At 39.0% G+C, this 14,694-nt stretch overlaps 2 protein-coding genes across 16 annotated transcripts in view; one reads left to right on the top strand and one right to left on the bottom strand.

The window, feature by feature from the left end:
• Positions 1-4,992, bottom strand: part of RELCH (RAB11 binding and LisH domain, coiled-coil and HEAT repeat containing) — a 105,804-nt gene extending 100,812 nt beyond the window's left edge. For 4 of the 8 annotated variants that reach the window (XR_009346104.1, XM_059140566.1, XM_059140568.1 and 1 more), the window contains exon 1: positions 4,208-4,992. Coding sequence is in view for 7 of the 8 variants with exons in the window: in XM_059140566.1 (XP_058996549.1) it covers positions 4,208-4,736 (529 nt within the window). In the remaining variant the exon portion in view is untranslated. The remainder of the gene's footprint in view (positions 1-4,207) is intronic. The other 4 variants (XM_059140567.1, XM_059140565.1, XM_059140564.1 and 1 more) reach the window with 1 other exon arrangement.
• Positions 4,993-5,173: 181 nt separating this feature from the next.
• PIGN (phosphatidylinositol glycan anchor biosynthesis class N) overlaps positions 5,174-14,694 on the top strand; it is a 99,086-nt gene continuing 89,565 nt past the window's right edge. For 7 of the 8 annotated variants that reach the window (XR_009346105.1, XM_059140575.1, XM_059140576.1 and 4 more), the window contains exons 1-2: positions 5,207-5,359; positions 7,549-7,698. The gene's annotated coding sequence lies outside the window, so the exon portion shown is untranslated. The other variant, XM_059140572.1, reaches the window with a different exon arrangement.

The raw sequence follows: 14,694 nt of genomic DNA on the forward strand, positions 1-14,694 counted from the left end.
TTAGCATTGGTGATACTGAAAAAAGAACACTGGGAACAATGAGATGTGTAAACTTTGTGAGTTCTGAGAAAAGACAGGTAGGATCATGAAACAAAATTTTAAAAAGAAGGAAAATGACTCAAGAAGGCTGTAGGGTCACAAATGAAATTATCACATCCATTCATAAATGACTGCCTCCTAACAAGCTACCTTATATATAAAAACTTGAAGACATGGTAAATACAGATTAGAAGAAATCCATCACTGAAAGTTATTAAGTTAGTTGTTTTGCCCATTTGATCACCTACTGTCTGTATTATAAAAAAAAAAAAAAGCTGGGCTCATCTATGAAATTACAGTCCAATTTTAATTAGTTCTCTAAGACTTCAAGAGGAACCAGCATTACTCGGAGAAAGCACAATCTGTTCAATGTTAATCAATGACATTGCCTCAATTTTTATCTTGCAATCTAACAGAAAAGCAAAATAATTACTAAATGGAAATTTATTCTGGCCCATTTGGCAAAAATACAGAGGAAAAAAGAAATATATATATATAATGTGTGTGTAGAAAGATATAATTAGTTCACCAAATAGATCTAGTAGAAATCTCACAAAGATGCTACAATTTAACGAACACTGAAACTTCCTTAGATCATTTGCTAGAAGTAAATTTTTTAGTTAATACAAATCTATGGGGCACCTGGGTGGCTCAGTCTGTTGACCGACCAACTCTTGATTTTGGCTTATGTCTTGATCTCAAGCCCCACATTTGGGCTCCACGCTCAACTCCTGGAGTCTGCTTGAGAGTCTCTCTCTCCCTCTCCCTCTGCCTCTCCTCCCCCACCCTACTCACACTCCCATGTGCTCCCTCTAAATAAATAAATAAGTAAATAAAATCATAAAAAAAATTCTTCTACTGAAATTACCAAACTTATAAAGCTATAATTCTTTTACCATTTGAGTGTTTTATAAATATGGATTACTCTTCCACCCAAGGATAAAAGTTAAATACAGTATGAAGACTTCTTAAAGTATTTTAATAGCACAACCATACTATTTACCTAAGTCAACAGACTTTCAGTAAATAATTCAGTAAGCTTTTTTTCTTTTTTTTTTAAATGATTCAGTAAATCTTGCAAAATTAAATTGTTTTTAGACATCAGTGAAAGAAAGAAACTACTTTTGGTTATATATTATTTTTTTAAGTATTATGAAGTTTCAGATTAAACACATTATCAATCAAAATATATACAAAAAGAAATAAAAATAATTTAATATTTTAGATAATTGGTACTCTCAATCTTAACACTGTTTATAATGAACTATGACGCTCTTATTGAGTATTATAAAACCATAATCCAATTAGTAGCAATCAACATGCTACACTTTAATATAGGGGACATTTAAAAGGAGGCAGTAGCTCAATCCTAGAGAAACATCCTCTGAACTCCTAAAATATAATTTGTGCAATCAGGGGCTTAGTCAAAATCTTTAAGACATGGTACTAAGCACAGACTTACAGACTTATATTAATATTTATCTATTTTCTAACTGGATTAAGACACAGGCACCAATATTTTGAAATATACAATGCATTTGTATTTAAGCTGTACTAAAGTTTGTGCTCTGTGTGCACATTTATAGAAAGAGTATTTAAAAAATATTTCTTCTTTTTATAACTTTAATTAAAATACAGTCTTGCTATCACAAAACTAAATTAAAAGCTAAAACCCTAAGACTTCTAGAAGAAAACTTCTGCAAACTGGGATTGGCAAATATTTTTATGTAGGACACAAAACATGAATCACTAAAGAAAAAAAACTGATTAACTGAACTTGAAAAAATGTAGAAAACAAACAAACAAAAATGTAGAAAACAACACAGCAAACCATACTGGGAAAAATATCTGCAAAACACTATAAAGTTTTTCAAAACTCATCAAACTTTATCTTGAAACAGGTGCATTTTATGTATGCAATCTTACATCAAAGTTGATGATAAAAATTATAGTGCCTACCAATATAAAGCTATATGAAAGTTTAGTCCAATGTTTACTTTTTAAAATATACGCATGAAAAAGATAGGTCAGGCATATATCATTGGCAAGATTACCGATAACTTATTTTTTTCTCTTTTGCTCATTTTTGTTCATTGAATATGCTACTTGAGTCTAAATTATATACTTCATCTTAGCTAAAAGGCCAAGAAGCGATAGAGTCTAAATTATAAATGTTAAGTATCTCTCTCTTTTTTTTTTTTTTTAAAGATGTATTTATTTCAGAGAGAAAGAGAGAACACACACACACATATAGGGGAGAGAACAGAGTGAGAGAGAATCCCAAGCAGACTCCCCGCTGAGCAGGGAACCCTATGCAGCGCAGACTTCACCACCAGCAATAACCACCCCAGCCTAAACCAAGAATCTGATCGATCCCCAGTCAATTGACCCACCTAGGTGCTCCATAACGATTTTTATATACAAAAGTTTTAATAAGAAATTTTCAGTATGAACAGTGATATCAAACTGTAATAAGGAGGCACAGAAATTATTTCAAATCGAATGAAATCATGAAGTAAGAAATAACCTATTTCATTTTATTAACATGGTAGAAAACCATAGCAGATGCAATTATGTTCAACAATACTCCAGGGGTGGGCGCCTGGGTGGCTCAGTGGGTTAAGCCGCTGCCTTCGGCTCAGGTCATGATCTCAGGGTCCTGGGATCGAGTCCCGCATCGGGCTCTCTGCTCGGCAGGGAGCCTGCTTCCTCCTCTCTCTGCCTGCCTCTCTGCTTACTTGTAATTTCTCTCTGTCAAATAAATAAATAAAATCTTTAAAAAAAAAAAAAAAAAAAAAAACAATACTCCAGGGGCTGCACAAAGTGTGAGGAATATGAGGATATCCCTCAAGAAGTGACCATTTAATGGAGAAAAATGATACTGTCAACAAATCAAAATACAAAATAATTAAAGACTATAGTTTACATATGAAAGCACAATGAAACAAGCAACTAAGGGAAAAAGAGAGAGAAAGATGCAACTAACTAATCATGGGGAGTGTGGGAAGCATTTACAAAGGTGACATTTAGGCCACCCAGCAATGAGAAAAATCTCTTCCTGAAATGATTATCCTATATACCTAGTAAGGAACTTACACCTACTGAGAAAATTCCGTATCAAAGAGGGAAATCTGCCTAGGATTTACCAGGACAGAAAATGTACTCTTTGCACTTGCATTACATCTAGATTTGGCAAGAGAAGTCTCTGACACCATTCAAAAGTTCAAAGACAAAATAATCAATTAGAATACAATTTAAATAGTGTACATGTAACCTTTGTTAGTAAATTCCAGTTGGCCTCATCTGAGAGCATTAAAACTTCTCATAGCATTAGTAAGGGAAAATCCAAGATGCCTCCCAAAACTGAATCTGGGAATCCAGAATACATCCCTAATTAGTACGTTTTCAAGCCCAAAGAAACGCTTATAAACATATGATGCGTGGGGTAAGCAATTACTCTGTACTGCTAAGCATGATTATAACGCGGTAAAAAAGTAAATTCCCAACTTACGCGGAGGAAAAAAAAGACTGCGAGGTAGTGGGACCACAAGATAGACTACAGGCAGAACCTGTCCACCCTACTCCTTGTATTTTCTGTCATTTTGGAAACTTCTTGCAGTTAAGGCGTCGGAGTGGAATTAAAAAGACTTTACTTAAACACAACACATTTGGGGCAGCAGAAAACCCAGTTTTTGAGTGAGAAAGTCATTCCAAAGTAAAGGGACTCTGGGGGATCTGACTGTGCGTAAAGAACATTGCCTGTTCTTTTCCCCCTCTTGACTTTGAGTCAAGGAATCACTGCAAGCAATTTAAGGAACACTATTTCCTGGTAGAGGTGATTTAGGAGATGGCAGGAAAAAGAAAAATGATTAAAGCGATAAGCCAGGTTGCAAGGGACACTTGGGCAGTCCCTAACGCCAGCGAACTGGAAACTGGTATTTTTTTGATACCGAAGCCAACGGAGGAACCGGGAGCAAGTCGAAGTCCAGCCAAAGGTGGGCGGCGCACAGAGAACAATCGGTGCCAGATCCTTGTGCTTCCACCGCGAAGACTCCCACCCCCCTCCAACTCTCTCTAAAATGTTCCTAACACTCACTACCCGCCCAGAAACACCTCCTCCCGGACAATCCCGACCATCCTGCGGGAGTGACAGGCTGCGTTCACTTACTGAGCTGTCCCCCGCCAGACGTAGTACTCGGTTCCCGACCTCCTCCGCCTCCAACGCCGGCTGCTCCAGGGATCCCCGGCGCCCCCATCCCCGGCGGGGTCCCACTCTGCCTTTCGAAGTTGCCTGGATTGGAGAAGTAGTCGCGCAGCCGAGGCAGTTCGCGGCCGCTCTCTAACAGCTCGGTGTGCAGCTCCAGGGCGGTCAGCAAGTACTGATCGCGCAACAGCTGAGCCGCGATCGCATCAATTGACAGTCGGGCAGGGGTCTCCCCACAGCCCCCCAATGCCACCGCAGCCGCCGACACCTCCCCAGGGAGCCCTGGCCGCGCACTGCTCCCTAAGGCCACGGGATCTTGGGGCGATAGCGAGTCCGCAGAGCCGGGATCTAGGCCGCTCCCGGAACCCAGCCGAAGTCCTGCCCGCCGCTCCTCGGTCGCCGCTACCTCGTCGTCGTCCTCGTCCGAATCGCTGAGGAATGGATTCACACCGCCGCCACCACTGCCACTACCTCCAGGCGCCATTGCCGCCATCTTATCCTGTCAGGACTGTGGGCGCCTCCCTAACTGGCTTTGACAGGCCGCAGCCTGGATTCCCCCTAAGCCTCAGCGGGCGCTGCGCACCTCCACAATCCTGGCCTGGCCACGTCCCACCTCCCCACCCGGAGACCAGAGTAGGCTCGGAGGCAGAAGGTCCGGATGCAGTAGCACCCGCTACCTCAGCCACTGCTGCACCAGCAGCGGGGCTCTGCAGGCGTCTTCCTGGTCTCAGTCTCGCGAGAAAGGGTGCGAGTCCTGCCCCTCTCCCCGCCCAAGCCCTGCCTCAGCCCCGCCCGTTCTCAACCCCAGAGAGCGAAGATTGAAAGCCCCGCTCCCCGCTCAAAGGCAAAACCCCGCCCCCACTTCTGTTTGATTGGCCGGAGGTGGAGCGAGAGGCTGGAATTACGGACGGCTGGCTCTAGAATTATCGCGAGAGCAGGCTCCCGGCAGGTAGGTTTCGGGGGGCGTTCCGTAGTTGAGAGGCAGTTATGACGGTGGCTTAGGAACGTTCTCTCCCCTTTCCTTTCAGGGGTCAAAGGGGAACTCTGCGGGAGAGCTGGATTCTGCCTTTGCGCCGAGGAGGCCTCCTTCTCGAGATAACGCCGGAAAAGCCCCAGGTAAAGCCCGGGGACCAGAGCGCAGAGGTGCGGTGGCACCAAAACTGGCCTCACGCCCGCGGGCGCGCTGCTTCCCGGGCGCTCTTCACTTGTTCCTGTTGTTTGCAGCCGGTGGGTGGTACTGTCTTCGCACGTGTAGCAGGTGTCCAGGGCAGTACGTGTAGCAGGTGTCCAGGGCAGCACGTGTAGCAGGTGTCCAGGGCAGTACTTAGAATTTGACTTCCTTTCTCTTCCCTTCCCAGTCCAGTGCCCGATCGCTCGGGAGGCCTGGCGACGGCACGGGCTGCTTGAACTTCTGGAAGACGGCCTTCTAGCCTCCGAGTTAGCGCTGTGAAAGGGCGGGGCGTGCTGGGCTGTGGGAGGTGGAGGAAGGCACCGGACAGAACTCGAGAGTTTTAGATTTCGTTGGGTTTGTGGATAGATACCCTGAACGAGCCCCTTAGCATTTAAAACACGGTTTGCACAACAGGGACCCTTGAAAGTGCTAAATGCAGCCTCATCAGTAGAGAAGTAATGCAAACTTAAGCCTAGAGACGTTCAACGACCTGGTCAGGTCAACTCCATTATAAGTATTCAAAGGAATTTTTAAAATCAGTTTTCTTCTTGGGTGGCTCAGTGGGTTAAAACCTCTGCTTTCGGCTCAGGTCCTAATCCCAGAGTCCTGGGATCGGGTCCCGCATCGGGCTCTCCGCTCCGTCTCTCTCCGCCTGTCTCTCTGCCTACTTGTGATCTCTCTCTCTCTCTCTCTGTCAAATAAATAAATAAATAAATAATCTTTTTTTAAAAATTAAAAAATAAAATCAGTTTTTTTATGTGCAAAGCCATTCTTCTCGCACTAGTCTTCCAGCCTTTCTGGCTTGACCATTTAGGCTAGAATGAAGGTATTGACTGTGGAACATACTTATTTTAAAGCTGAGATGCTTTGCACAGTTTTAATTTTCTTTATCAGATGTTAGCACTAAATTTTGGAAGTTCCACCTTTATCTTTTGGGTCATTCCTTGACTACAGTACAAGGCGGTAAAGGGGATGTTAGTTTCTAGTCAAACGGTATTGGAATGCTAGTCCTAAGATCTATTTTCTTCACACATAAATTGCCGCTTTTGCAAGGTTTTAAATTTCCTTTCTTTCCGTATAGCGCCCTGTAAACACCAAAATAAATAGGTAGCAGTAATTTTGTTATCGGGTGAGTTACATGTTACACTGAAGTAGTAAAGTATCTCCTTTAGCTCTGTGGAAAAATAAAAACAGAGCATTCTTATATAACCATAGGTCAGGTTATTGGCTTACATGTGAAAGTATGCCAGCGGTTAAGTGTAGGCTTTAATTTCAGTTTACCCAGGCTCAGAAAACTGAAATTTTCATTAGAATGAGGCTTTGGGTTTTTTCTTCTGTTTTTGCTGGAAACTTTTTTTTTTAAACATTGTTAGTACTAAGAATTCAAAATATTTTTTTTATAGAACATGAGCTCCTAATGTTTGTATTCTAAGTATTTTTCTATGCTATATATATGGAAGAAAAACATGAAAAAAGAATCCCCAATCTTAGAAAAATAGTATCAAGATAGCCAATGCTATATCCTGTTATTGTTTGTTAGCAAAAAGGATTGCTTATACTTATTGTAGTTGAGTTTGCCAGAGAGATTGAAAATGGAATCAATTTCTGGAATGGAGGAATGGGAGGGAATAGTGAATGGCATGGAAAGGGCACGGTTGGAAATGTATTATTTATATACAATATTTCCATCTCTGTAATGGAATTTTTAGAAATCCCCTGCCCTTAGGGTCATTGAAGAAGATAGTCCTTGTCTGGCAGAAGTGCCTAGAGTTCCTATTCCAATTCTGCCAATTATTTGCTGTAACACCTTAAGTTACTTAACTTCTCTTAGTCTCATTTAACATTTATCTGCCAGGGGGATTAATGAAAGTGCACAGCATTAGAAATGTGCTTGTCACAGTACATGGTACCCTACACCATAAATGTTATTATAGTCAGTTACAGGTAGTGCAATATTAGTATATATTGAAAGTATTGAGAGGTTTTTAAAAATAAAACAAGAAAAATTTCAACCATTCAGCCACTAAACCTGGAAAAAGCAATTAAGTCAGTAGGGTACACAGGGAGTATCTTTAATTTAGGGTCCGATTTCTAAAATGTAATTTGAAAATATATTTAAAATATGTTTTCTCAGAGAGCTATAAGAAGTTGGACAACGAAGTGCTTCTATGATTGACTTCCTGTATAAATCAGTAGTTTCCTGATTCTACTACGTATCCTATAATCATGGACTTGTTTATATGACCTTCCCAGCCCGTAAAAGATCAACTGGCCAGTTTTCTCAGTAAGTACTTTTCTTTTCCACAGTACGTAGAAGTGTACTTATCAATAAAAGTTCTTAAGAAGTAGCACATATTCAGGTCATGATCTCAGGGTCCTGGGATTGAGTCCTGCATCCAGCTTTCTGCTCAGCAGGGCAGCTGCTTCCTTCTCTCTCTCTGCCTACTTGTGATCTCTCTCTGTCAAATAAATAAATAAAATATTAAAAAAAAAAAAGAAGAAGAAGAAGAAGAAGTAGCATATACTAGAATGTTAATAATTGCTAATCTCTGCTTATAATAATTTATTAATATGGTTGGGAAATTTTCTCCTTTTCTCCTTTCTCCTTAAAAAACTCCTTAGCAACATTAATGTCGGTCTTTGCAGCTAAATTTGAATAATGAGGATAGTCATTGAACTTTGTATTTGAGCAATAAAATGTTAAAGATTTTTTATGCTTGTAAACACTTCAAATATTTTAAAGATTTTATTTATTTATTTGATAGAGATCACAAGTAGGCAGAGAGGCAGGCAGAGAGAGAGAAAGAGCACGGAGGAAGCAGGCTCCCCACTGAGCAGAGAGCCTGATGTGGGACTCAATCCCAGAACCCTGGGATCATGACCCAAGCCGAATCGAAGGCAGAGGCTTTAACCCACTGAGCCACCCAGGCACCCCAACTTCAAATATTTTAGGGCTTAAAAAACTAATTTATGGTTTTAACGGCCTTAAAATAATCACAGGTAACATTTTAAATGCAAGTTTTTGGTTAATTTGAAATTTTAGAAATATGTAATTTTTAAATTGTTTTTCAATGCCTGTAAACATTCCACACGTATAAGCTAAATAACTTTTATTGGTACATAGATATATATGTTTTAAAATTTTTAGTAGTTATTCATTTGTTTTGAGAGGTTTCCAAACAATTCAACCATGACAAAGTTTTCTTCAGTAAATCTGAATAAAATGTGGTTCTCTTTAAAGAGCAATGTTAATAAAATTACTTAATACGCATGTGCTTGGCAATAATAAAATAATTAGTATGCAAAGTATGATATTTTGGAATCAGTTCAATTTTATGTATAGTAAATGACTCAAGCATATAAGTTTGATTTTTGTTTTGTTTTTTAAGTATCCTGAATCTTCACAATTCGTTTGTTCTGGGGAAGTAAAAAGAAAAACAAGGCATCCTCTAGTGGCTAAAGTGCATATTACATGTACCTTTGAAATGATAATCCTAAATAATTTCTGCAGCACTTGTCGGAGTCCTTACTAAGCTCATAGGACTGTGATGAGTGCCGGAGGAGCTCTGTCTTGCTGTCATGGAATTACAGTTAAGTGATAGAGACAGACATTAATCCAAATGGTGAAAACCGAAGTATGTATTTATGAACTTGAAGTAAAGGCTCTGGTTTTGGGTTCGGACTGCATAGTTTCTGAGGAAGTGATGCTTGAAAGTGCAAGGAGGTGTTGTGAGACAATGGAGTGAGAGAGGCTAGAGGGTGGGTTGGAAGTGCAATTTATGCAGAGGTCTGAATAACAGTAGGAAGCATGGGCTCCTGACATAAAAAGGACCAATATGGTGCGATGCCATAAAGCAAAGAGGAGGGCCATGGGACCAGGCTAGAAAGGGAGGGAAAGACCAGTCCATGTAACGTCTTCTGTGTTGTATTAAGGACTCTACTTTTGATTATGTTGGGGGAGAGGCACTAAAGAGTTTTACGAAGGGAATGAGGTGTTCCTATTTGCATTCTGAAAAAAGCAAAATAAAAAAGTAATATGTGGTTATACAACTAAAGAATGGGTTATAAAGAATGACTGACTGCTAAGTTTTCTGATTGGTATACCTGAGTAGAAGGTGGTGCCATCTCCAGAGACTGTGAACACTGGAGAGTTAGGAGGTTTACTACCTAAACACAGTTCATGGGGAATATCATGAGTTTGGTTTTAAACATACTCACTCAGTTTGTATTTCAGGTGGATGTGTTAAGGTTGGAATTACATATATGGATTTGGAGCTATCTGTTAAGACTTTCACATATAAGTGCTAGCTGACACCAGGGGTAGGGTCAAAAAAGCCTAGACAGTGGGGTGCCTTGCTGGCTCAGTTGGGGGAGCATGCAACTCTTGATCTCATGGTGGTGAGTTTGAGCCCCATGTTGGGTGTCTAGATTTCTTAAAAATGAAGTGTTGGGGCTCCTGGGTGGCTCAGTGGGTTAAAGCCTCTGCCTTCGGCTCAGGTCATGATCCCAGGGTCCTGGGATCGAGCCCTACATTGGGCTCTCTGCTCAGTAGGAGCCTGCGTCCCCCCCCCCCCCCCCGCCTGCCTCTCTGCCTACTGTGACCTCTGTCTGACAAATAAATAAATAAATAAAATCTTAAAAAAAAATGAAGTCTTAAAAAAAGTCTAGACAAAAAGTACAAGAGTGAGAATAAAAGAAACCCTAGTACCAAATTTTGAGTAATTCTAAAATTCATTGACCAGATAAAGACCCCTCAATATTGGACAGAGAAGTAGGAGAAAAACTGGAGCAATGTTCACAAAAGCTAAGAAATGATGGCTGTTTAAGAAAGAAGTCATGGTTAAGGAAGACAAATTGAATGGAAGATAGAAGACTAAAAAAAAGCCACCGTTTTTTTTTTAATATTGGCTACATTACATTAGTGGAAGTTTTTTCTCTGATGTAGTGGAAAACAAAGGATTGAGTTTTAGAGGATCAGGGAAAAAGAGATCATATTATTTTTGAGAATTTTGGTTGTGTTGGGGAGAAAAGGGCAGCCAATACCTTTAAAAACATTCTTTATTAATCCTTTATTTTTAAGATACATTTTTGGCATAGGTGTGGCTTGACTTGTTTTCCATACAGTATAATGTTTCCCTGAACAAAAACTATATCTGTTCCTCTTGTTACATATTGTTTCCAACTTTTATGATACAAAGAGCAAAAGACAAGAATTGCATTTAAAGGTTTTTTTTTTTTTTTTTTTTGCCTGTATTTGTATTTCATATAGAATTTACCTTAAGACATTCTAAAGTGGTAGCTATACTAGTGCTCCCGTCAGGTAATTAAAAGCTTCAAACTAGATCTCTGTCTCACACCACATACAAATAAATTCTAGATAATGCCAGGTGAAAAGCAAAAATCTTAAACTTAGAAATTAGTTCTAATTTAAAACTATTTTTATGTGACATTAAAATAAGAGAAGTTTTCTTATGGAAAACACAAAAAAACTTACTCCAGAAAGAATAAATTTGGTAAATTATACTGTATTAAAGTTATAAAACTTTTATTTAACAAAAAGCACCATGAACAGATTTGTGTTCGCTTTGTTGCATGTGTGTTGCAAATAAATATCTATGTGTCTATATCTATATAGAGAGAGATACACAGGTACACATGTATATCATATAATGTTCAAGTCCAGGAAAAAAGGCCAGCAAGCATAATCCTATGTGATCAAAGGATACGGATACACAGTTGAAAGGATGGGAAACCCAGTTGGCCAGTAAAAACATGAAAAGATGTTCACTCTGAGTAGTGATCAGGCAAACAGATACTCAAACAACAGGATGCCATTTCATCCTGTGTAGGTTGGCATAAGGTAAATATGATAGTAACAGTCAATTATGGGGATTTAGAGAAAGCATGAATTCTCATACACTGCTGAGGACACTTTGCTACTGTCTTATAAAGTGGAGAATATAGGTTTACACCAGCAATTCCACTTAATAGAGATGATTTTCAAATTTATTTGTACGTAAAATAGTTTGAAATATTTTTTCACTATCACATGCTATATTCATACAATGTACATGCATGCATGTGCACACGTAGAGAGAAAATAAAATACTTTTTCAGAGCCATCATTTACCTTCCTACTTCTGAAGTACTTTATTGTGATGTATTCTCTATCCTACCCTGTTCTATTTCTTTTTTTTTTTAAAGAAGCTAATTGCAATCCATCAAATTAATTTTGTGATGGATCATCATTCTGTTTGTCATTCTGAAAATCTCCCAAGTTCACCATGAGAGATAGGCTAAATTGCAGCATTCTTTGTAGTAATGACAATCGGGGACAATGTCTATCAAGATAATTTTCAAATAAATTGTAGTATAGTTATATAATAGAATATATGTCTAAATATTTTAAAATAATATATAAATTTTTGATAGTGCTGGCTAGAATAGGCTCATAAAAGGAATAATGGCTTGCATGTATACTGATAAAAATTATTTTCTAAGTAGGATGGGGAAAGCATGAGTGCAAATACTAGTGATTATAATGTTAATCTAATCTTGTAGAATGAAAGCTTTTATTTTTTTAAAAGATTTTATTTATTTATTTGTCAGAGAGATAGAGAGAGTACAGTCAGGTAGAGTGGCAGCCAGAGGCAGAGGAAGAAGCAGGTTCCCTGCGGAGCAAGGAGCCGGATATGGGACTTGATCCCAGGAAGCTAGGATCCTGAGCCAAAGGCAGCCACTTAACTGACTGAGCCACTCAGGCATCCCAGAATGAGAGCTTTTAATCCCATTATTGACTGAGTTTAAAATGTCTACCCTCCCTGTAGAAGAATTCAGATAATCTATGTAGGAACTTCATGCTCTCAGAAGATAAGAGTATAACTCAGTATAACTCCCTACTCCTTAAGTATTGGTTGTACATACAGCAGCTTCCTTCCAAAGAGTACAATATGAAATCATTAAATTTATAGTGGAGAAACCTGACAAACACCACCTCGGCCAGAGGATCAAGTTTAATATCCGTTGTCGATAAGCCTTGTTGATGGCATACGCCCCTGGTAAGATGTGATAAAAATGGCACCTTACACATGTGGTTTTCCTTCCTCTTCTCTTCCATAACCCCATTCTAATCATGAGAAAAATATCAGACAAATTCCTACAAGAGAAGTCTCCTACAATATACCTGACTAGTACTCTTTAGAACTCGCAAGGTCATCAAAACAGGCAAACTATGAGAAATTGTCCCAGCCAAGAGATGCCTAAGGAGACATGATAAGTAACTCTACTGTGATATTCTGGAACAGGTAAAGGATGTTAGCTATGAAGAAAAAAAATTGAATTCCTCTCAAGTATGTAGCTGGGTATGAATCCTCTAAATAATTAGCAACTCCTGTTGGTTTACTAGCCATGAGGGAATTTGAAAATTAGTTTTTTTATGGCATTTGTAAAGTCACATGTAGTTTTCACTTGAAAGTGACATATATCACAATGAAAAAAATATACACCCCAAAATAATAAGTATAAAGAAACAAATGAACTAGTGAACTAATAAAGAAACAAATGAACAAATGAACTAATAACCTGGCTTAATAGTTTACCTGATGATATTCTGTTGTGTGCAGATCCCAGCTACTTCCTTAGCGTTTTAACTGGCAGTATTTACTCTTCCCATGGCAGGTGAACAGGATACCAGGTGAATGTATAAAAATGGGTGATTTAAGAACTAACAAAGGGAAATTTAAATACAAAATAGCATGTACAATAATATAAAAAAAATTTTTTAATTTGTTTTTTATTTATTTTCAGCATAACAATATTCATTATTTTTGCACCACACCCAGTACTCCATGCAATCCGTGCCCTCTATAATACCCACCACCTGGTACCCCGACCTCCCATGCCCCGCCCCTTCAAAACACTCAGAATGTTTTTCGGAGTCCATAGTCTCTCATAGTTCACCTCCCCTTCCAATTTCCCCCAACTCCCTTCTCCTCTCTAACTCCCCATGTCCTCCATGCTATTTGTTATGCTCCACAAATAGGTGAAACCATAGGATAATTGACTGTCTCTGCTTGACTTATTTCACTCAGCATAATCTCCTCCAGTCCCGTCCATGTTGCTACAAAAGTTGGGTGTTCATCCTTTCTGATGGAGGCATAATACACCATTGTGTATATGGACCACATCTTCCTTATCCATTCGTCCGTTGAAGGGCATCTTGGTTCTTTACACAGTTTGGCGACCATGGCCATTGCTGCTATACACATTGGGGTACAGATGGCCCTTCTTTTCACTACATCTGTATCTTTGGGGTAAATACCCAGGAGTGCAATTGCAGGGTCATAGGAAAGTTCTGTTTGTAATTTCTTGAGGAATCTCCACACTGTTCTCCAAAGAGGCTGCACCAACTTGCATTCCCACCAACAGTGTAAGAGGGTTCCCCTTTCTCCACATCCCCTCCAACACATGTTGTTTCCTGTCTTGCTAATTTTGGCCATTCTAACTGGTGTAAGGTGATATCTCAATGTGGTTTTAATTTGAATCTCCCTGATGGCTAGTGATGATGAACAGTTTTTCATGTGTCTGATAGCCATTTGTATGTCTTCATTGGAGAAGTGTCTGTTCATATCTTCTGCCCATTTTTAATATCAAAATAATTTAAAAAATATGCTTGAATTACACAAGCATGAGGAGAGTTTTAAGGGTTATGGGTATGTTCATTATCTTGACTGTGTTTATTGTACCTTTTAAATCTGTACAGTCTATTATAGACCAGTTATGCCTCAGTAGAGCTTTAAATATGCTATAAAGATATTATTGGGGCATTTCAAAAAAGTTGGGGTGTACAGATGGTAGATGAGATAAAATACTGACATTGAACATACTGAAGTTGACAATTGCTGTCTGTGTGTTCTCAGGAAATAAGCACTGAAATATTTAGGGGTTAAGGGCCACCATGAATGTAATTTATCTTCAAATGGTTCCGAAACAGTATTATATGATTTTATACACATGCGTGAGTAAGATAGACAAAGGGGTAAGGTAGACATGAGGGGTAGGATAGACAAAGCAGGGACAGGAGAGGCAAGAGGAAAAATGACAAAGCAAACAAATGTTATCATAGATGTATGTGGCTAAAGGATATGTGGGTTTTTGTACCATTATGCTTGCAACTTTTTTCTCAGCTTGAAATTATTTTCAAATAAGTATTAAAAATCTGTATTAAAGTAAGTGCTATCATTTATAAAAATTTTTTATGTAGGACCCAAAATAGGTAACT

Source organism: Mustela lutreola, chromosome 11 (assembly GCF_030435805.1).
Source record: "Mustela lutreola isolate mMusLut2 chromosome 11, mMusLut2.pri, whole genome shotgun sequence".
Lineage (NCBI taxonomy): Eukaryota > Metazoa > Chordata > Mammalia > Carnivora > Mustelidae > Mustela > Mustela lutreola.